We start from the raw sequence: 23931 nt of genomic DNA, 5'->3' as shown, positions 1-23931 counted from the left end.
TATAAAATGTTTTGAGATTAATTAATATTTATTTTCTCATCAATTCCTCATTTAATAAAGAAAGTTTGACAAATCTAATTTACGACTAGATAACTAGAAATAATTGTTCGACTATTACACATTGGCGTCTGGTTTCTCTCGGAAATAAAACCAGACACGCTTGCTCTTATCGTAGATAATGTATTCTGCTTTTTAAATCGTTCGTTATAAATTAGTCCAATCTCATACATATATAAATAGCTATATGTGAAACATATTACTCCTTGTAATGTTTCTTGCAAAGAATAAAATATGTTGCTTTAACAATAAGTGTTCGTTATTAGATCTAGCTATTTTGTATAAATATGAAAAATTACAAATATTGTTTTTTAAACTTTTTTATTCTCTCTTTGCAATTTAAAATGCAAAAATAAAAAAAATGTAATAAATGTACCTTGTTATGCATTTTACTAAAAAAATTTTTCTTTTAATATTATTATCGTTAATTTGCTTTTACGGATTAATGTTAAAAAATTATTATAAATACAATAAAAACTTACAAAACTAGAAATATTAAAGTCTTTGAAATATTTTAGGTAAATTTATTGAAAAAAAAGAAACAATATTTTTATTATAGATGATAATCTTGCAATGCAAATTATTCTCCACTTATTTAAACTAAAAATAATATGTAAAAAAGTCTCAAATTGTTAAGATATTTTTACGAATTTATCGTATAATATACATAAAAATACAAATATTTTTTTTACAATTAATTAATATTAGTTAACAGAAAATGTTTCGAGCACAAGACGAGTAATCTCTTAACTTTTTTGAAGCTTTTAGGACACTAAATCGTATTAGATCCTGTGTACCAAATTGCTCTATAATTATAAAAAAATATCTATATATGTATTTAATAAGCTTTGCAGCAGATTTTTATAAAAAAATAAAGACGGCTACAATCACTTTATCACAAAAATTTGTTGCATTGTATATAAATCACAACTTTATTTTAATAAGCCTGTATTAATTAAAAAAAATTTTTTAATAATTAACATAATTAACATAACAATTGTATATCATTATTATATTATACCAAAGGATACAAAAAATAACACTTTTTGTAATTTTTAGCTTGTATTTCTCGAAATTGTAATGTGAAAAAACAATTTGGTAAATAAGATCATAATAAGCGTTCAAAAAATCATAGGAAACGATTATTCTTGTTCTTATGCTTTTTTTGTGTTGAGCAATATAATTTAGAAATTAATTAATTAATTGTTGCAATCTAGTATACAAATTAGCTTGTCATTAAAAAGTGAGAAGGAAACAAGTGCTGACTTATTTATGCGAACAGGTTGTAAGGGGTGGAGAAAAGTCCCGCGAGACTTCATTGCACTACCGTTTTCCCGGCGAAGTCTTTTTGACTCCGGCGTCGGATGTTCCCGGTTGTTTCGTTTTTAACTTGAGGAAACGGAGGGAAGAGGTTTTTTTTTCTCAAAGGGTCGATATATACACCAACGTTATTACATGTCGCTCCATCATCTGGAAAAGGGAGTGTGTCATCGTAAAAGTAGGTTGACCCACCGTTTCCTTTTTTTTTCTTTGCGTATTACACGAAGACCCAAGGTAATTATTAAACAGCATTTAACGCCTGTCATAATTTATACCATCGGAAACAAATGAGACGAAAACACAAGATAACGTAAATATTAATTAAAATTTTGGAAAATATACACAGAGAATTTTCTCTTAAAAAATTATAATAATTTTGAAATAATACAAACTGAGAAAAATTTACACTATTAATCCCTCAATACATATGGTCAAAATTAACAATTTCCGCGATGATAGCTACTCACAAAGCTAGTGCAGCAAGAGGACCAATCAGTATCGCGGAAAATAATAACTTCGATATATTTGATATATTTTTTAGACGCCTTTTTTAGAAAGAAAAATGTATAATTTAATAAATTTATAATTTAAATTAAATTAAAGTGTAATTTAATTTGCTATAATTTTAATAAATTTTATAATATTTTAAATTTGTAGTAAAATTTTTCAAAGTGTTCATGTTTACATTTACTATGATTTTAAGGATAAATTCTAAAAAAAATTCTTTTCATGAGATAAACGCAGAACAGTGTAAAACAATCTTTTTTTAAATAGATTAAAAATAGAATTTTTATATTATAATATTCTGTAAGAATACAGAACTAACATGTATAAGACTCCAAAGTGATTAAACAGTAAAAAATACTATCAGTAAATTTCATTAAAATCTATAATAGGAAAGAAACTTGGCAGTCATCACATTTTTCTCAAAGAATATTTACAAATGTTGGCAAATTTATGTTAAATTTAATACATATTGCAACAACACGTATGTTCTAAACTGTTGGTTCAAAGTTTTGCATTAAGACGTTACATACGCCTAAACACACAAAAAAGTAATCTTTATTCATAAACTATTTTTTAAGAAAGTATTAAGGTAACTAAAACGGGGTTCAAGTTTTTATATAAAATTTTCTTAAAAAAAAAAATGCTAAATTTCTATTCACAAATATTTAAAATTGTGGCAGATATTGCCATTGACGTTAGTCATGTAAGCTGTTGAGGTTTACGGTATCCACTGCATAGTATAAAATATATATAGTTTATTTAAAATATATAAACAAAAACGCAATATAGGTTCTTAAAATAGATAAATAAATCTAGTCTTTGTCATAGGCGATTTTTAAAATTTGCATTTATTGCAAAATAACGCTTATTTGAACATAATAAATACAAATATTTGTTAAAAAATTAATTACATTTTTAGCTATCAAAACAAAACAAGTTCTAAAAAATTTTTATGATAAAGACTGTGTATTTTCATGTTAAATGTGACAATTGCCCGGTAAAATATTTTTCATATATAATTATATATAAGTATATATATTTATAGACAATTATATATAATCGTACATAATTATGTATAATTATATGTATATAATTTTATATAAAAATTGTGCATATTTATATATAATTATACATAATTATAAATGTTTTATAATTATACATAATTATAAATATTTTATAATTATATATAATTATAAATATATATGGATATATTGGATACATAATTATATATGAAAAATTTTTTATTGGGTCACTGTCTTTCCGATTAAAATATACTCTCATTGACTGTGTATTATTGATGTATTATCACTGAAAGGCAGTGCATGAATCACTGCTTGATACACTTAAGTACTGCATTTAAATCAGACTGACTTTCAATGAATAATACAGATTCTAATTTAGAGATTACATTTTATTTATCTTAAAATTTACGTTTCAAAAGCATATTATTTTAACGTTCATTGTTCATTTATAACTGATAAATAGTGTGACTTTACTAAGAATGTACTAACTAGAGAAGTGTCCAGAAGTGTCAAATTCTAATTTGGAAACCTTATATACATACATATAGATTACGTAAATAGATGAATTTAGAATTATCAATTGCGACCTAAAAATAGTTTTAAGCGGTGAAATCATGTATAAAGCGGTTTTCAGTTTTTTTTCGTTATATCTCAAAAACTATTCAAGATATCAAAATATGTTTTATATAAAAGTTTTACAATAAAATTACCTGTTTTTATTTAGGTCAATAAAATTTTTAAAAATCAATTAAGTTTATAAAAAATTTTTCAAAATTGTTAAATAAAATAGAGGAGATTTTACCTTGAAAAAGATTTCATCATTTTTAAATCTTGCTGATCTTTTTTACGTTCATCTATTTATGTAACCTGTATATATACAAAGTTTCATTAAATTCAGAATTTAACATTTTGCAAAGTTTTGTTTTTGAAAAAAATGTTTATAACAATTTATCACAAAATATTCAAATATCACAATCATATTATGTTAAATTATCATATTCAATTTCGTTATAAATTCAACACAAAAAATATAACAAAAATTAATTTTAATATAAATACAAAAATACAAAAATATCTTCTACTTTATTCTTACGAAAATATTTAATTCGAAAGATATTTATATTATCAAGTGATTGATGAAATGTTTTATTCCTTTTCGAACAAATATAAAACCCAAGAGAAATTTTCTCTTAAAGTTTATCTTTAAAAATTATGAGACAATTAATAACTAAATAATTTTAGTAAAATTTAGTTAAATACTAAAATACTAAAAGTTATCAAATTTTAATAAAATTTTATTAAAATTATAGTAAAATTTTTTAACGTTATGTTGCTTCACAATCATGACAATTTTAAGAGTAAAATCTAAGAAAAAAATTGAAAAAATATTCTCGCCGTTCCTCTGTCATACCACGCGCAACTTCTAATTTGCGTAGCAGCCTCGCACTATATTCCGCCGATATTTCGCAGTTAATATTATTTGAGCACCATGGAGAGCGTTCGCGTTTGCTCGAGTCGATTGGCAAAAAGACGAGAATGTTGGCGATGGCGATACGTCGCGGACCGTGTGGCGGAGGAGGAGAAGGTCTCCTCCGAGGAACGTCATATCCTAAATCATACCCCACTTCGCAGTCCGTCGCCGGCGAGCTCCCTCAATTTACTAATTGAATCCGGGGTTCCTCTCAGGGGCGTAGACTAGACCGAGCCCCGCCTATTTTGACGGGGTCGGATCACGATAGGTCTCTCCACGGGTACACCCACCCGTACTCGCGGTTGCTACCACCGACGGCGAGGCAACCGGGGACTGCGACGTATCGTGGAAACAAGGGGGGCAACAGATCGGTACCGCGCCGAACTCCGCTTTCTCAGTGTCCCTTTGACTGCACATCCGAAGCTGCATCGCGCTATTCGACAACGAGACCGAGAATATAACAACTTCAGTTTACATCGTATGACAGTCTACGTCAGCTCGTGAAAGCTCGCGAAATTCAAAAGCGAATTGAAGAGACGTTCCACGAATAGAGAGAAGAAAAGTAGAAAAAAAATTGATAATTAAAGATAAAAAATAATTAGAAGTATATATCGACGATAATTTTCATTTTTTGGGACGATACCCAAGTGGAAATCAAAGAGACTATTGAAAAACAACATAATCTGTGTAAATACAAAATAATTCGGTCCGCGATAAATTTCATTTTGTTTAAGTGCAAGTTGGAGAGATTCGTATACTTGAGAAAATAATGAAAAATATAATAAACAGAAAAAATAAAACACAATAGTTTGAGGTCAAATTTTGTTCCTTTGATGAAAGTCGAAAAAGTCAGCTTTCATGATTGACAAATATAACAAGATACAGTCATCGATAGAATAAAACTGTTAAACCGTAAAATAAAATAAAATAATTCATTGATAACGATAGTTTAAGTTGAGAATTTGCGGTGAAAGTTTTGTGAAATTACCACGAGGTGTGATAAAGTAATAGAATCTAACAGTGATAACATCAGGCAAAATGCTTGGCGGATACGAGGCGCAGACGGAGTACTATCCGCAGTGGCATCAACCATATAATTATGTCACTCAACTTCCCTACGGTGAGTACATACATGCACTCATCCTAATTAACAAGATCAATTACGCCCAAAATTAATTTAAATACCAAAGCAAAGCAGATTTTTGATTGTTTTCAAAACTAATGCAAGTAGCGATTTTAAATTTAAATTTTACTCTTAAGTGGAAAAAGTTTAATAGATGTATCAAAATTTTTCTTTATAATGAATAATTAAACATAGGGAAGAGTTGCCGAATGCATACCTCTTAAGTTATTTTTTAAATTATATGTCCCATATTTGAATTGTACACAAAAAGACGTCTGAAATTGCAGGTTAATATTTCAAATACCGATTACAATGTTCAAACTTTTAACAATAACAAATTAATTTATTATAAATCTTTTTGCAACGTGTAGGTCGCCTAAATCACACCTAGGCCTCCTCAATCGTATTGTTTTTAAAAATATTGAATTTTATAAATTAAAATTAAAAATATCAGGCATTACTGAGTGATATTTATTTTATTAATTTATTGATAAAAAGATTAAATATTTAATCATTAATAAATAACGTTAAATAATTATGTTTGACGTTTGTAAGTCTGGATTTAACTTATTATTTCTTAATAAATAATAATAATAAAAAGGATGTTGAAATAAAATTGGCTTAAATTTATTTTTTTTATAATTGAAATATTTTTATTCATATCAATTATTATATAATTGATATGAATGTAACTATTATTATTTCAGTCTTACATTAATATCAGTCTTACATTAATATCATCTATTGTAATAAAATTTGTGGTGATACGTATTAAAAAAGAAATTTAATAGATTCTACGGAAATATCGATTTAATCTTTATAATAATTGCAAATATGTATTTACAAAAAATGTAAAGTATTATACAATAAATTTTTTTTACAAAGATGTAAAGATTTATTATAAAATTGCATGATTGATCAAAAATTAATATCAGTTATACATGATTTTTTAAAGTGTTATCATCATGTACAAGACAAGATGTTACCTATTAAATTTTTATTGATATTACTCATTTCTTATTATTTCATATTTTTGTCATTAAATGTTGCTTATATTAAATAAAAATATAAAATATGAATGCGATTTAGAAGATTAGTACGCACTCTGCAATTTTCCCATAGATAAAAATTTAAAAAGTAGAAATGTAAAAAAGTGTCTTAAAAGAGCAAAATTTTTTAAATTATAGAAATTATTGTTCACCAAGAAAAAAAGTTGTTAACGTGACTGAATGGGGCAGGTCTATAAGAGCTGATTCCGGCTTTTTCAAGTTTTGTTCACACTCATGAAAATCTATATCTTGTGATCAATTATATTCAATTTCAGTGATTCCAGTTCAGAGATATTTAGTGCGATGTTTTTTTTCTAGATTTATTAGCACATATTACTTAAATTTTAACATGTGACAGAGTCGGCATCAAATACAAAAACAATAGAGAAAATTCTGCCATTCTAGAATGATTCAGATCATTTATCAATACAACTGCCATATTTTTTTAAAGGTTTTTCGATATATCAGATATTCGAAAAAAATTATTTTCAAAATAAACATATTAGTACTATGGCACTAAATATTTCTCTTTAAACTGGAATTACTCAAATTAAATTTAATTGACCCCAAAATATGAATTTTCATAAGTTTAGACAAAATTTGCAGAGAGCTAGATTCGGTTCTTGTAGATCTCTCCCCTTTTTTTTTAATTTAATTAAATTTATTCAGTTTAAATAACTTATGTATATACATTACATTTATGTAATAAAGTTAAATATACAAAAACGTATTAAAGTTAAACACATAAATAAGTAATAAAGTTCAATTATTTTAAGTATTTAAGTTAAATACTCAAACTAAGGAAATTTGGTTACGTTAAAAAATTGAGTCAAGTTAATCTAGAAAAATTGTTTTGTTAAACAAATAATTTAAAATGTATCAAAACTATTTAGTTTTGGCATAGATAAATATTTTTTTTATTTTGCACAGAAGCAACTAAACTTTTGTTATATAAAACAAAATTTTTGTTTCGTTGTTAAAAAATGCTTAAACTAAACAGTTTTTATCAAATTCTATTAAATTCTATTCTTTAACATAATAACTTTTTTTCTCAATGTAATTTTGCGTGCCAATTAAATTTAAGCTATGTATCGGATTTGCTGTAATATGTTATCATTTTTCTTAGCTATATCATTTTATGTATTATATTATATTATGGATCGCATTTACTTTACGATTTTTAATAATTGTAACAACGCATCTAATGAGATAATTCTATTTATGTAAGTTTAAGAACGGAAAAGTTCTTTGAAGGTAAAACTCGATTTTCCTGTTTGTGCGCGAAGGTTGACGTTATTTTCGCTTTTCTTATCATTAATTAGTTATTAATTCATGTATCGTTATAACCAATGATGCATAAACTAGTCAATGAAATAGCATAGCACAAACAGAATGGCATTTAATAAAAGAAAAATTTATTATAAAATGTAAAAGAAGTTTATGAATAAACAATGTACAAGAGTTTCTTATGCAAGCAATATATTTTTTGCTTTAAGTATTTACGCAAACGATTTGCTTAATAATTCAACGTCTGTTGCTAGCTTAATGTGTTACATTAGTATTTAACAAATATTGCAAATAATATGATTATTTAAATAAAATTACTTTCATTTGTTTATAACAAATTAACAAGAAATTACAAGAAATACATGTAGACACATGACTACCTTGATACTTAAAACTAACAATAAGTAAAGGTTTTTATTATTGATTTGGGAACGTATTTTATAAAAAGAACATATTAAAGTTACTTAGAAAGTAACGATTGGATGCTATTTTAAAAAAATAATACATAGAACAATACATACTTTTAAAAAAGTGGCATCCAATTGTCTATGTCGCTATATGATCAGTTCAATACGAAATCTGTTGTGATTTTGATTAATCACAACATGATCCACACGCAGGTAGCAAAGTTACGATGAAATTCGTTACCGTTAGTGTAGAAATATAATGTTATTGTAACAGATGGAAAAAGTAACAATGATAACAATGATAACATTTTAAATAACGCGTTATTTTTCAATCTTGTTTTATAGTATTATACCTTAAATTGCGATGCTGTTGTATCATTTTTGGTATGAAACAATTACGGAAATCCAACAAAGTTCTTAACAAAAACAAATTTAATTAAAAAAATTAAAAACAAATACAAATTAAATTTAAACGTACTTCACGTACTTAAACAACTTTAAGAGACATCATATAATATAACATTATTTTAAATGTTATTATACTCTTTAATGTATAGAATACCTGAAAAAGACCCACTTAATTTATTTTTTAAAAACTGTCTTAAATAATTTTTATAAAATTTTATTAAATAAAGTTAAAAAAAAAGAATAAATTATGTGGCTCTCATTTAGTCAAATACATTAGAATATACTTAGAATAAAAGACTTTCACGTTCCTTTTTTTAATATTTTCACTTACAATCTGGTTAAATTCCTATCTAAAATCTCTAAAAATCATAACTTTAAGTAACGAACAATCGAGTAATTATTTTGCAAAAAAGAATTTTTTATATAAGAAAATAGCATATAATTATTGCGCCAACCATTTTTGCAAGAATTATTTGAGACTTTTGAGAATCAATTTTACCAATGTATCTACGCAGAGAGAATTTTCTCTTAAGCTTTATCTTTGAAATCATGATACTCTTAGGATGATACGGACATCTGAAATTCTACTATAAATTTTATTACAAGTGTTAAATTTTATTAAAATTGTATAGTAATATTGTATAATATAATTATAGTAATGTAATACAATACTTATAATAAAATTTTTTTGATGTTTTTCGATTCATGTCATCTTACAATAATCATGGTTTTAAAGGTAAATTCTAAGAGACAATTCTTTCCGTGTATAGATTATACAAAAACGCAGTATGCACTCAATTTTTGCATAGGACCCCATGGCTCGATTCCCGATGCTGATAGTCAATCCACGTATTGGGGAGGCGCGGATTCCGGTATCTCGGGGGGTAGTTCGGGGGCCGGCAGTCCTACCGCGTCAACTCCACCCCTCATCGAAGAGATCGGTGTTCAGGAACCGGGTTACTCGCCTTTGCAGCAATACGTGCATCCTTCAGCACCTGGTCAGCATTACACCACCTTGCCGTATTCCCAGGGACAACAGGAAACGTCGCCCCACCATCACCACCACCCACATCATCATCATCATCATCATCATCATCATCAACCTGGTCACCGACGCGAGCACGAGTTTGCGAGCGCCCAGGTTGGTCAGCAGGTCGTCGGCGGTACTCTTCAGCAGCACCTTCATCAGGGCGTTCGCGAGGTTGGCGTGGGATCTAGACCGCCAAAGAGACGAAATACCGCGAACAAAAAAGAAAGAAGAAGGACGCAAAGCATTAATAATGCTTTTTCTGATCTGAGAGAATGCATTCCTAACGTGCCATCGGATACCAAACTATCAAAGATTAAAACCTTAAGGCTAGCTGCGTCCTACATTGGATATCTGATGGCGGTGTTGGAGAGTGACGAGGGAGAGGAGCCGCAAACTTTCCGCGCGGAGATTCTTTCAAATGGCAGAAGGAATAAAGCGACTCAACCTAATCAGGTAAATAATTTAATTATAATTAATAATACAAAGCAGGGAAAGAGTTCTGGAGCAGAGAAGGAAAGAGATGAAAACGAAAAGATAGAAAATGTAAATGAGAGAGAGAAAGAGAGAGAGAGAATGTGATACACAAGAGATGTGTTGTAAGAATGTGTATAAAATGAAAATATGAAAGAAGAAGATGAAATTGTAGAGACAACTGAAACAGTCTAGGCTAATACTTAATGCTTAATGCGATATGAAATAAGGCATGTGAGTCTGTATGCAATTTGAAAAGCTAGTTAGATTAGGTTAAAAGCGGTAGGTTTAGATAGGAGAGCTTAAACTTTTTTGTAAGTACATTTTTAGTTTTTTTTCTTTGTATTTGATTTATTTTAAAAGGTCAATGCACCAGTCGGTGAATAATTATTACTAAATGTTTAAGAAAGTTGTTAAAATAATAAAAATTCAAAATAATGAATTACAAATTAATTGATATCTTTTAAATTTAATTTTTATACAGGTTTGATTAAAACATTGAAATATTATTTTAGTACTAATTATAAGATCATGCTATGACCAATGGACTTTTCCCGATTTAAATTCTGTTTATACAAATCGTAGTCTTATTAATTTTAAATTTTGTTAAATTTTACTAATGTAAAGTTACAATAAAATTCTTTCAATCCTATGTTATTCTGTGATTATTGTGACTTTGAGAATAAATTGTAAGAAAAAAATTTTTTTATGTAAAAACTGTTACTGATTAAATAATTTCAAGCGTACATAGTCATTATCTTATAATATTTTATAATACTTTATAAAATTGAAATAAAGTTACAATAAAATAGTTCATATAATTTATCTATAATAATGAAATCAATGATGGTTACAGAGAGAAAAAGAAGGAGAAAGATAAAATATTATTTTTTCATCCAAAAAAGCAGAATAAAAATACTTCATTATTAAACAAAAGAAATGGCTTATTGTTAGTAAAATGTTTGCATTTAAAAAAATAAAAATGTCATAAATTGATAACAATTATTTTTTTAATAACAATCGCCCAAATTATTTTTATAAACTTAACAATTTTATACAAAAATATAAAATACAAAATTTTACAACTGATGAAACAATTATTATTAGAAATATATGTTAATGTTAATATATTTTTGCTTACATATTTTCGTTTCTCCTACGTTTTTCCCTCATTTTCGTGAAATTTTTCATCTTTCCGAAAACTAGAGAATTTCGAGAGCTACTCGAGGCCTCATGTAGCAGCTTTTGGTCGTTGGTTAGAAAGTTCTTTAGAATGAATTGTTCCATGTTCTGTAGACGGACTTAAATCTCTCAAAATGCTTTTATAAGCGTTGCTCCAATGTAAACATTCGCCTCTATAATTATGTTCTTACGTCGTCCCAAGAACTCGATCTTTAAAGCCATCATTGTGTCCCGAAATTACAAACGAATTACACCAATATTGTCATATAATTTCATTATTATATAGAAAAATGTAATGACACGATTGTGCAAATAATATAATTTTATTAAAATTTGCGTTTGCTTGACTAAAGTTATATTAATACGATAATACAATAAAATAAAAAAAATCGAGTAAAACCAATAAAATTATAAAGATGCTGTAATTAATGATTCTACTTAACAAACTACTTAATTATTTATTTCATTATTTATTGTTTTTGTATTTTACTGAAAAATTTGTACGGAACATCGAAAAATGGATCCGGGTTTTAGTTTTAGTCTAATAATGAATCTTTAAGTTTACATCGAGAGGTCATTGGCTTTGAAGAACTTAGTAGGAAGTATTATTATAGGGAAACAGAGAAAAGATTCGATTCCATTTTTCGTCTAATTCCGACTTTGGAAACAATTTGATCTGTTCAAACCCTATATTTTGTGGTTTTCTTTATTTTCTGCAATCATCTACCGCCTACGTGGAATTTTCTGTCTTCACTAAAGGTCGCTATAATTCTTGCTCATGGTCGATAAACAATGTCTTCTTTGTCTCTTGGCTCAATTTGTCTGGCAATTATTAAAAGTTTCGTTCCCATATGTACAATTTACGACTAGTATTAAATTGAAGGCAAAATGAAAAAGACGTATATTATATTTTAGAGTTGATGTTACACACATTAGCTATAGAGGCAAGGCTGATTTTTAATAGAGACATGTGTCATCCAGTATTTTATTCCTTCACAGAACGAATCGTGCTTACAGTCCATCTCGAATCTCGGTCACGAGGAACCGACGAAGAGCAAAGGACGGACGGGTTGGCCGCAGCATATGTGGGCCCTTGAATTGAAGCAGGAATCATCAACGGGTCAGATGCAATAAAATACACCGGAGACACTACTGTCAAAACATATCCGCGATATTTTACAAAATATCGTTCAAAACGATCGTTCCTTTTTGCGCCTGACATTATTTTTCACCGTCGGAAAAAAGTGCGATCCCGCGACTTAACGATCAAAGCATCTTTCAAACATTTTTTAAATGTTTGTCAGTAGAAGAGATTCAAAATTTCAAAAAATTGGAAATTATTGACGAATATGTTGTAATTTTGTTTATAAAATAGTGTTTTATAAAAAAAATCCAAATTTTTTGAAAAAAAATATCGAGAAGTCGCGCGGCTTGGAAAAAGATATAATTATTTGGTGTAAAAAGAGGAGAAATTATTTTGTATATAGTGCGCGTACATAATTGTTGTGTATAGAATTTTGTTCCTTCTGTAGCGATCAGTGTTATTTTGAACCAAAGATGAGTATACCTTATTTTAATGAGTCTTTTTTCATAAGTTAAATAATAATTTTATTAAGTTGTAATTAAGACCACGATTTTGCGTTGAATACGTATCATTGATATTAGAATTAAGACTCTTTGTAAAGTTTTGTATAAAGTATCGTTACATAGAAATGTATAAAATGTCGCTAGTAATAAACAATGTACCATAATAAAACATTCTACTTTTCTAGTTTCCTTTTGCCATTTTTTTACATTCTGATAAGTTATTTTCTTAAATAAAGAAAGATAAATATAAAAGATAATAATATAAGTACGTATAAATTTTTAATCAAATTTTTATGAAAAAAAGGCATTTTAATTTTTTAAATAAATTATATATAAAATAAATAATTATATTTAATTAAAATTACAAATTAAAGTAATTTTATTATTAATAATATATTTACTTATATTAACAATATAAATATTTATAGTATTATTATATTATATATTATAAAATATTACACAGAGAAAAACATTTCATTGAAATTAGTATTCCCATTTATTTGACAGAAAGTTGTTTCATTGAACATATGTTTATGCAAAACATTATTTATTTGAATACAAATGTTGTTTTATTCAAACAACATTTGTTATTTGACGAAAACTAACACTATTATTAGTTGTACTTTTTGATATAAACATTGGTTTGTTTGAATCATTCTAAATAAATTTATTTATTTAAATACAATAAAATTTATCAAGTTCAAAGGAATCGTTTTTTCAAAGTATGAAAATGGTATTTATATGCTATAAAAATATAAAAAGACTCGATATAAATATAAAAAGTATATGTTTTTATATTTTAATTACAGTAATGAGAGTCTCAAATCAAATTTAAGATTAACTATCTCTTTCAAACCTAATTTTATATGTTCGCTTATTGATCTTGTTTTTATTTAATATTTGCATATACGATTCTTTATTTTTTTCTGATTTTTATTATACGCATGTCAAATAATGCGTTGTAAAGAACCTTTCTTTTCAAATCAAAATTTAGAATAATAGTACAAATGTCAGAAATATTCTTTCACATTTTTACATTGTTTATACACATTTTGTATTTTTAGTTTACATATATTTATTATTTACTTTTCAAAAGAAGAAGTCGTGAGAAGTTCTATTTCTCCATCCTTCCTTTCTACTCAGCTGGTCCATTATAGACGGAGAGCTTATTGTACGGAACGCTTGGTTTCAGATTTCGTGGCTACCCTGGCGCCAGTACTTGAACCCGTGTAGCGTATCCGATACTTTACACGTAACCAATATATCCTGAGAAGAAAATATTAGTGTCTATTTGTCCCTGCACCACAATAGACAGCGTTTTCGATACTGCCCACTGCTTAACTCACTCATTTGCTAATCTCCAAATTTATTATTATTATGTTCGGTTACTTCAAGCAAATTAAGAAACATTTTTAGAATTTATCCGAACATTAGGAAAGTATATTATTTCTTGTGCGTAAATTTTAAAATGAATATTTATGATTTAGTTTCTTAAACACCAAAAACTTTCAAATTGAATTACAATAATGTTTCGTAGATCTTATACACAATACAAGTGCCTCAAAACAAAGAGTTGGGGGATGCAGGTTTAAACTCTGATTGAGGTAATATTTTTCGCAATAAATTTTTTACAGTTTTTTGGATAAGGAAAGAGAGTAGTAGAGATGATTGTAATCATCAACATTATTAAATTGATTAATGAATTTCTAATTTTTCTTTTTGTATTTGTAACTTGACAATTATCAATAAATACTTTTTACTTTAAATTAATTAAGTAGTTAGCTATTTAATTATTTTAATGTAAAAATATTTATTGATATTTATTTTTTCTATAATATTAAGTACCCATTATTGAATTAAGTATTTATGAAAATAATTCTACAAAAAAGAAATCACTTATCGAATAATTAAATAGCACCAATAATAATAGATAGCGATTATTTTATTTTTTATTTGGCAAATAAGTAATCATATCATAAGGAATACGTATCTTTTTAATTGTAATTAGCGCAAAAGTGTTTGAATAATATATATGAAATGTGATTTGTGTATTATTTGATTTAATATTATATTAAACATTATAAGCTTTATGTTGTCTAGGAATAGAAATATCTTTTCTTTATTATTAATCATATTTGTATTATTTATTTAAGAAGACAATTATATTTATTATTTAAAACTCAAAAATTTTTAACTTATTCAAGCATTCATTTTAAATTATTGGAGTAATTGTAGTGCAACTTATGAATTTTTCTAAAAAGGTTTAATACATTTCTGAAAAATCATCTTATGAAAATATTTGAATGCATTTCAGTATCTGATTTTTTCAAAATTAAAATTTTTTCATCATTTTTATAATTTCTATCAGTGTCATAAAATATTTTATGAAAGTCTAGAACAATGTTTACAATTTGTCGAAACTTAAGATTTTCAAGAAATTTAAATCTTGAAAATCTTTAATCTGGAATTGTAAGTCTATAATTCTATGTGTGCGTGTGTGTGTGTGTGTGTGTGTGTGTGTATGTGTCTCATATTAAAATGTAACACGAAAACTTTGTCTCAATCTTGCCTCGAATTTGAGATAAGACAAGATCAAAGTTTTGAATTCTTCGACGGCACTTCTACTTTGCATTAACTTGAAACAGTTGAACTTTTTAAGTACTTCTTTTTAAAATAATTTTTTAGAAATGTGTTAGATATTTTTAAGAAAGTTCATAAGTTATAATACACTGCAGTTACGCCAATAACTTAAGAAAATGTTAAATAACAATAAAAGCACTTTAATAAACATATATTCGTTGTTTTGCTGCGCTGAAGTTTGAAAAGAATCTGGAAATATGTGCAATTAAATGCTAAAATTTACCTTAAAAAGTCACAAAATGCTAAAAAAGAAAAATATTTAAGAAATATTAGCTATTATGTATTGGCATATTAACTTTATTGTCTAACCGCAGGCTAAACAAATAAATTCATAAGTAAAAAAATTTTGCCACGATACATACTAATTTATAATTATCTGTTTAGTTGAATATTTTATACTAATTAATGAATCAGCGTAATTAATTTTTAATTCCTGCTACTAGGAACTTTGACCCTTCTGAGCATAAAGAATTGTAATTGTTCTCGATGGCACCATCCATCAGTGTCTGTCTAAACAATGATTCGATGAGCCGGTCGAAGACAACATTGTCGGCTGTGTGTATTGTACGCGAGTGATTGCGAAGTCGAGGATCGATATTATCAAACCATTTGTTTATCATAACGTGGCATATATTATACTCGAGCGTACACGTCCACGGGGACTTCGAGAATAGTTGAGCCCGCTGTTGCTTCGTCATAAACATTTCAGCCGGCTCCTTTGATGCTGATGAAGTCTCGTATTTTGTTATTCTTACAATTCTTTCGTCCAACTATTGAATCGCGGTGAGATACGTGGACGATCATTGACAATATATATTATTATACATATATTATATGTATTACGCGTATCATCGTTATATTTATCAAATTGTATTACACAGTTTATTGCAATTTATTGCAATTGTTCTTTCAAAACTCTATAAAAATATCAAAATTTAAAAAAATTTTTTCAATAAATTATGAAATAAATTTCAAAAATGCGTTTTAAGGAGAATTTCCAGCTTAAAAAAAATCAAATCAATTGATTTGACTGAGGTGTTATTTTTTACACAAATTCTTTACAGTTTTTTTATAGGGAAAAAGAGATCTCGCATTTAAATGCTTGTTAGCATCATTCATTAAATTGATTTTTAATTTAATAACGTGATATTATTAATTCTTATTCAACTTATAACCGTGTTTAAGACCGAAAAATTTATTCGACGCGCAGTTTCGTGAACTTGTAAAGTATATAAAATAAAAAATCACGATAAATATCAGTAGTAATATCTATCTATGACCGTTAAGGCATTTTGTTTATGTAAGGTAAGGTTTGCCGAAATCGCACCATTTTCGACATAAAGGCTAAAAAATTAGGAGGGATATTTTTAATTTTCTTACTTCATAATAAGATACAACATTTCTTCTTTCATACTTATTTTTTTCAGAATTTTATGTATTGTCATAAATTTTTAAATGACGATTTTTAAAAAACCTTAATGCAATTTAAGCAACCGGTTTCTTAATTCGCATCACGGCTTAATATTACTCTTCCTAATGTAAAACGACACTTTTTCTGTTCGATTCTTTCTTCTCGAGCAAAAATGCGTTAGATAGCATAATTTTATTAATATTGGAAATAAATATCGTAAACTAAATATAATTTTCGTCAATGTTATCATTTCGATAACTTTTCAATAATATTGCAATAACATTGCTACATTACGGCAATATTGTCACAATGTATGTTTTATATGATTATTATATTTCATTTTATATATATAATCACAATCAAAGCAATAGTGTGATTTAGGAGACTAAAGCATTTTGTAAAATTTTATTTATTTAATTTGCAAGTAAGAACATAAAGTCATTTGAACTTTGTTAATCTGATTTTAATAATATTGTGATCATTACAAATTATCAAAATTTAGATTATTTATTTTACTTTTTTTGCAATAAAGTTACAAAATGTGTTGAAAATAAATAGCAGCAAAGTTACGATTATTCTATAAATATTCATAACAAAATTTCTATTGTTCTTAACATGTTGAGTTTAATGAAGGATGATGATAATGTTTTGTAGTTTTCAATTGCAAAATAATTTTGCAAAAAGTATACAAGTACTATGCTTGAATTTATACGCGATGTGGTGCGATTTAGAAACCGGTGCGATATCGGTAACCTTATCTTATATGGTGTAAGTCAATTGACTTTTTATTCACATATATATATTTTAATAAAAAAGTTTTTGGCATTGCCATCTTCAAAATAATAAATAATATTGTACATAAAATTTAAACAATCAAATTAAACTATGATTTGTTATTTAAAAATATTTTCTTTATAATTGATAAATATTAATTTGGAAAAAATGGAAAAAAATTGTTTATAATAATTATTTAATACAGTAACAAGCGACATTACTACATTTTTATTAGTATGACGTCATATACGCCACATGACATAAAAAGAGAATTATATATAATTCAAAAACATTTCATACCCTCACACAAAAATTAAACGGTAAAAGTTAATTTTTTTAATTTCAAAATGTTTAATTGCATCCTTCTCATAAATATAATTTAAAAAAAATTTGTTTTTTTTATTTGTGTTTAAATTATTTAAAACTTTCTTTCTCATAAGACCCAAAGCTATTTTAAAAACTTGTTTAATAAAAACTATATGATAAAAAATTTTTTAAATTTAGAAATACCTATATATTAATCATAAATTTATTCTTTCAAAATTTGATTTATGAGAAAAAATATTGGAAAATCTTCTTACTTAAAAAGGATAAAATTACTCATCACTTATCTTGTAAAATTTAAATCAAATCTTAATTTGATAAAATTGAAATATTTGGATCTGAATCAAGTATCCGTATCTATTGTTATAAGAAAGTACCGCAGTAAATATTTCGAGTATCTCTCACATATTCCGCGTGCCAGAGTGTTAACCCTTCAATCTCCGACGTCGGCGTTCCTTGTCAAGTATTTTGTCTTGAAAACAATTCTCTGTACGCTCGATTTCGCAGCGGGAATTACTTGTGAGTTCTACTGCTAAAATTGTTGCGTGATTTCACAGCCGCGTACAAATTTAAATTTTTCATGAAATATTTAAATAATTTTACTTTACAAATTGAAGTTCCAGTAAAGCAAGATTAGGTAGTAATTAGTTAAAAAATTAAAAGATGAATAATAAAATTAAAAAGTTCATACTTTTTTAACTTACAACTTAGTTAATTTTAAATGATTTAATTTTTAACATATAAACTTATTGATTTTTTTTCTTAAGTCTATACTTATTAGTTTTTTTCTTAAAAATTCTATACAAAAAACAAAAAATTGTATAAGAAAAAAATACATTTCTACATAAAAAACAATAAAAATACATTTCCATATAAAAAACAATGTTTCTTTGTTATTTAATATAAACTTATTTTAAAATATTAAAATTATTTGATGATTTTATTGTCCAGAATAATTTAAGTTTAAAAAAATTACAACATTCTAATTTAATATAAATAACGTTTCTCAAAATTAATTTATAATTTAAGTTAATTTAATTTTAATACGCCATTGCATTATTTAATTGAGTCATTTTTTTATTCATGTAAAAATGAATAAGATAATGAAAATGTCAAATATAATTTGAAAATGGGGTTTTGAAGCAGATTTTAATATCTAATAATAATTATTGTGTGAATTTTTACAATTGACCAATTAGTTTTATAAGTCATTAGTTACTTAACTTTAGATTAATTTAAAAAATATTAACTCATCAAACTCTGCAGTAAGATAAAGCTTGTTTTAATTGAAGCAAACAATAATTTTAAGTAGCAGACCGATGAATATAATATTTGAATAATTACAACTTTGATCGTAATGCAATGGATGTTTGGAAGTCGGTTTGTAATTTTCACATTGTGAAAATTCATTTTCACGTGTGAAGAAAACGGTTTCTCCTCCCCTGGTTACCGAGAATAGCAAAGTTCTTACGGTATCATGGGAGTTGTTTATCTCTTTCTCTCTCTCTCTCTTTCTTCGTGCATCAACGACCACGGGAGGTGTTCTGGGCTTCGTCAGGGCAAGAGTTTACAAAGCGTTGCCGATTCACCTACCCCGCCCTCTTTCGCACCTATCCCGACATAGCGCGTGCCTACTCTCGGTTTTCTCCGTCTACAAAAAAGCACAACTGAATTGTATTTTTATTTGTCATAGGAAAAAAAAGTATTATCACATTAAATAATCATATAATCATCAAAAAATTATAAAAATGGTAATTAATAAATGTCCTCATAGAAATGGTAAAAAAGCGACATACCTTTAAAATATATTACAATCGTTTTAATGCTGTATTACAAAACATCGATAAAGTGTATATATTTTAATTTTTAGAGCTTTTAGGTTGCTAAGATGTTATAATGTCTCATAAAAAAATTTTTTTTGATTCATGCAAAGAAGAAATTATGTCTGTTTTAAGTCTGTTAAGTTAATATGTCATGACAAAGCATGAGCATAATATAATATATGCTCTAATGGCAATTTCATTGCTTTAGCTGTTTTGCAAGAAATTATTATTTTTCTGCTAAGATTTAACTTTTTCTTTTAAGAAAATTGGAATGCGTTAAAAAAATTATAAAATAAAATGCTTATGGTATAGTTTAGTACTAATTATGTGCTTTCAAAATATACACTATGAAATTTTTGCACTTATCGTCTTTGACCAAAAAATCTCCTTCGATGTAAATACATATATACAAGAATAAAGTGCTAGTTAATTATAATATAAATAGCAAAATGGCTGCAGGATCAAAAAATACCTTTATTTATGTGCTCTCGAAATTGCATAATGAGATTTTTGTGCTCATTTCCTTTGACCGAGAAATCATTCCTGATATGAACTCGTACAAGAATAAAGTGCCAGTTAAAATAAAGTCAGTGAATTGATTGTAGTCTCGAAATATTCTATTTATGTGTTTTTGGAATATGCATAATGAGTTACACTTTTGTAACTTTCAAATCTCATAACTCGAAAGTACTTAATGACAAATAACTGCATTATAGTATTTTGAAAAACTCTTGACATCAGTTATTAGATATTGGAATAAAAAATAGAGTATTCTATTAAAAAAATCAGTTTGACCTGACCTTGGTGACGCCATTCAAGGCCAAACAGATAGGCAACAGATAAATATATAGATTTTTTGAAACTCTACAACTTTTGTTTGAAAAATTTCTTTCGGAAATACTTATTTTCGAAATATTAAGAAATGCGCGCGCGCGTGTAGAAAATGATAAAAAGAAGGTAAGAATATGTCATATATTTTCGAGTGCTGGATGTATAACAGAATCATATATCAAAAATTTGTTGCAAATGTTCTATGTAATAAATAATAATAAAATATATTATGCTGTATATATTTTACGTTTTTTTCGAGTTTTATAATCGCTAACAAGTGATTCATTCTATCAACTCTTGTATCTTTTCTTACGCTAAAAAAATCACCTAATTTCACCTTAGAGAATAAATATACTTTTTTCAGAAAACTTGAAATAACAATATTTTTTTCTTAAACCTCTCTTTCTATTACCTTTCAAAATCTGTTGGAAAAATCTCTCTAATGGTTTTTCTTTCGAAACTACAAATTTTACAAGAAGACAAGAAGTTTTTTTGCGAGTACGTTTCCATCTCTCCTGAATATTTCAAATATATTTAATTTCTCGAGTCTCGCACCTATTCATTCTTCTTCTTAATATTTTGGAGTATTGATTAAAAAAAATTGTTTAAATTCTATGTATTAGATACCAAAATATACGCAATTGAAAATGGTCCGGTGACGTACACCCATATATGTGTGGCAAAATATCAAATTCATAGTGTGTCAGCTAAGGGTTAAAAATAAAAACAATTTTTACTTTTTAAATGTAATTATATTAAAATGCTTTTATTATCAAAATGTGTTCTTAGTGTATAGGTTTCTAAATTGTGTATTTAAAACTTACATATAAAATTAAATTATTCGTGAGACATTAATCGTAAATTGACATAGTTTCTCAATGTTTTTATACGTATTTTTAGTTGCAATTGCGTACAGCCTTGTAATTTAGCTAATTTGCCAAATATATCCAAATTTCAAGTATTTAATGAGAAATGTATAGCAAGAAGAGAATATTTATATTGTTACATCCGGCTTTAAGGAAAGGAAGGCTATCTCTCAAAAGATGTCTGGGACTTGAGGAAGACAGGGAAGAATGCAACAGAAACTCTTTTATTCTCGTGACCACACTAGTGGGATGTGCGGCACGAGCCGAACGCACTTTTGATAATTCCGAAATTATGCGTCAACGTGTAATGACACGCTTTAACGCCTTTTCAGAATCGTGCGATCGTTGGTCCTAATTTGAGTCAGAGAATTCAATCTCTATAACTCGGGATCGGACCGAGTGCAATCTTTTTAAGTCGGGAGGTTAGTGTGAGTACGAGATGGGTTGATGAAATAAAATTTTACATTAAAGCTTTCCTTTTAACTAACAAAGACTTAACATATATTCTGATACTTGAAATTTACATACATAAGGTTTTTATAAAGTTGTTCAAAAGAATTAGCAAATAAATACATAATCGGTTATTGTTATTTAATAGAAAAAAGAAAACAAGGTAATCATTATTAATTAGAAAAAAAATTAAAATAGGAGTACGTAATCGATTAGGTAATGATTATTCAAAAAATTAAAATTTAAGTACATTGTTTAATATCGGTAAAAAAATCTATGAAGTTAACATTATTTTTGAGGTTTGGAAACATTGAGAATTACAGAATAGTACATGATTAGTTATCAAGAATACAAATAATTAATTATGACTACTTGAAAAAACTAACGTTAGTGTAAATTATCTATTATTATAAGTATAGTGTTTAATTGAGATTAGTTTGTTTAATTAGTTTGTTTGTATAAACAAATTTATTTTTATTTTCTTATTCTTGTCCTATGTAAATTTCACTTTTTACAGAGAGAATGTGTTTTACTTTTGCAAAATTGAATCTAAATCTTAACTGTTATTGCTTTATTTTTATTATAATAAATATTTTTGATGATTAAACATTTATACCTAGTTTATAATGATAAAATAAAGAAAAATAAATTATCCTAATGCTTGTAATATTTTTAATTACATAAGTTGAGTTCAGGGATAGGAAGTAATTCGTTACTTGTAATAAAGTCACAGTTAGAGTTACTTTTTTTGGTAACTCTAACTTAACTTTGTTACGTTTTTCCATTTGTAACTATTTTTTTGTTTCATGAGGAATAGAGAAATCTTCACAGAGCCCACTCTACTCCGGGGGAACTAACCGCCAGGTCATCCAGGCAAGGCCAACTTGACCGGGACTAGTCCAGATGATATCATCTGATCAACTCCATCCGATCAACAACTTTGACGATTCTTACCCAGCAAAGAGGGAAAGACGCCCTGGAGCCCGTACTCCAGGGTGTAGAGGTTTTGATGCAGGTACATCGCTCACGATATTACATATATCGCCTACCTCGTGAAAACCTCTCCATAAATGTGCTTTCACCAGACAGTGGATAGTCCCGGCCAGTGTTGGTATATGAGACAAACCCAACCTCCCTCTATCGGTGTAATAATTTCTCACTTTGACCATGAAATTCCCTCTGAGCGGTAAATTTAAAGTTATTATGTACTCCAATCATTTTTTACCATTAAAATAGTAATTCTTTCTTGTCACTATTAAAATTCATCATATTATTAGGTCTGTTCGCGTTACTTTTACACTTAAGATCTTTAGTTTCTGTTTTTTCAACGTCCAAATATATATTTGTCTCACTTTAGCTGCAAAAATAAACAGACCTAATGAGTTTCTGTAAAAAAAAAAGTCAAAACGCAAAATGATAACAAAAAATTACTGTTTTAGTGATAAAAAAATGCTGTACAACGGCGATATATAGAGATAAGCTATGTCTAAGAAAACATAAGGCACAATAAAACATTTTTACAATTTTATTTAATAGAAAACATATGTACTTTTAAAATAAAAAACTTGGTAGATATACAAAGTATGTATGTACAAAACAAAAGTCTCACTTATAGGATAGGTATAGTCGTGAGCTAAAAGGTTGCAACACATTTTCTTCGATGGTTTTTGGAATGTAAACTTGCTCATCGATAGGCGAACGTAATTGGTTGGATCCACAGGTAAGAACCAATGACGTTCGCCGTTCGATGAGCAAGTCTACATTTCAAAAACAATCGAAGAAAATGTGTTGCAACTTTTTAGCTCACGACTGTACAGTCTCATTTATAGGATAGGTACACCTAACGTGCTTAATTCCGTCCTTGTGGAAATTTTCTAAACTGAGACGTCAC

At 27.1% G+C, this 23931-nt stretch overlaps 1 protein-coding gene across 1 annotated transcript; it reads left to right on the top strand.

The window, feature by feature from the left end:
• The first annotated feature begins 4769 nt into the window (after positions 1-4769).
• LOC105192886 (heart- and neural crest derivatives-expressed protein 2) lies at positions 4770-13081 on the top strand. Its single transcript, XM_011157174.3, has 3 exons — positions 4770-5497; positions 9461-10134; positions 12334-13081. Exons 1-3 carry the CDS (start codon positions 5416-5418, stop codon positions 12466-12468), a joined length of 891 nt encoding a protein of 296 aa, XP_011155476.1. The 5' UTR covers positions 4770-5415; the 3' UTR covers positions 12469-13081.
• The last annotated feature ends 10850 nt before the right edge of the window (positions 13082-23931 follow it).

Source organism: Solenopsis invicta, chromosome 14 (assembly GCF_016802725.1).
Source record: "Solenopsis invicta isolate M01_SB chromosome 14, UNIL_Sinv_3.0, whole genome shotgun sequence".
Lineage (NCBI taxonomy): Eukaryota > Metazoa > Arthropoda > Insecta > Hymenoptera > Formicidae > Solenopsis > Solenopsis invicta.
Note: the sequence above shows the minus strand (reverse complement) of the source record. Positions and strands in the feature narration are given on the sequence as shown.

Excerpts from the sequence above, each read along its gene's own strand:
- LOC105192886 (XM_011157174.3), top strand. The coding sequence starts at position 5,416 with ATGCTTGGCGGATACGAGGCGCAGACGGAGTACTATCCGCAGTGGCAT. Across the intron at positions 5,498-9,460 it reads TGTCACTCAACTTCCCTACG|GACCCCATGGCTCGATTCCC; the intron begins GTGAGTACATAC and ends ATTTTTGCATAG. Across the intron at positions 10,135-12,333 it reads AAGCGACTCAACCTAATCAG|AACGAATCGTGCTTACAGTC; the intron begins GTAAATAATTTA and ends ATTCCTTCACAG.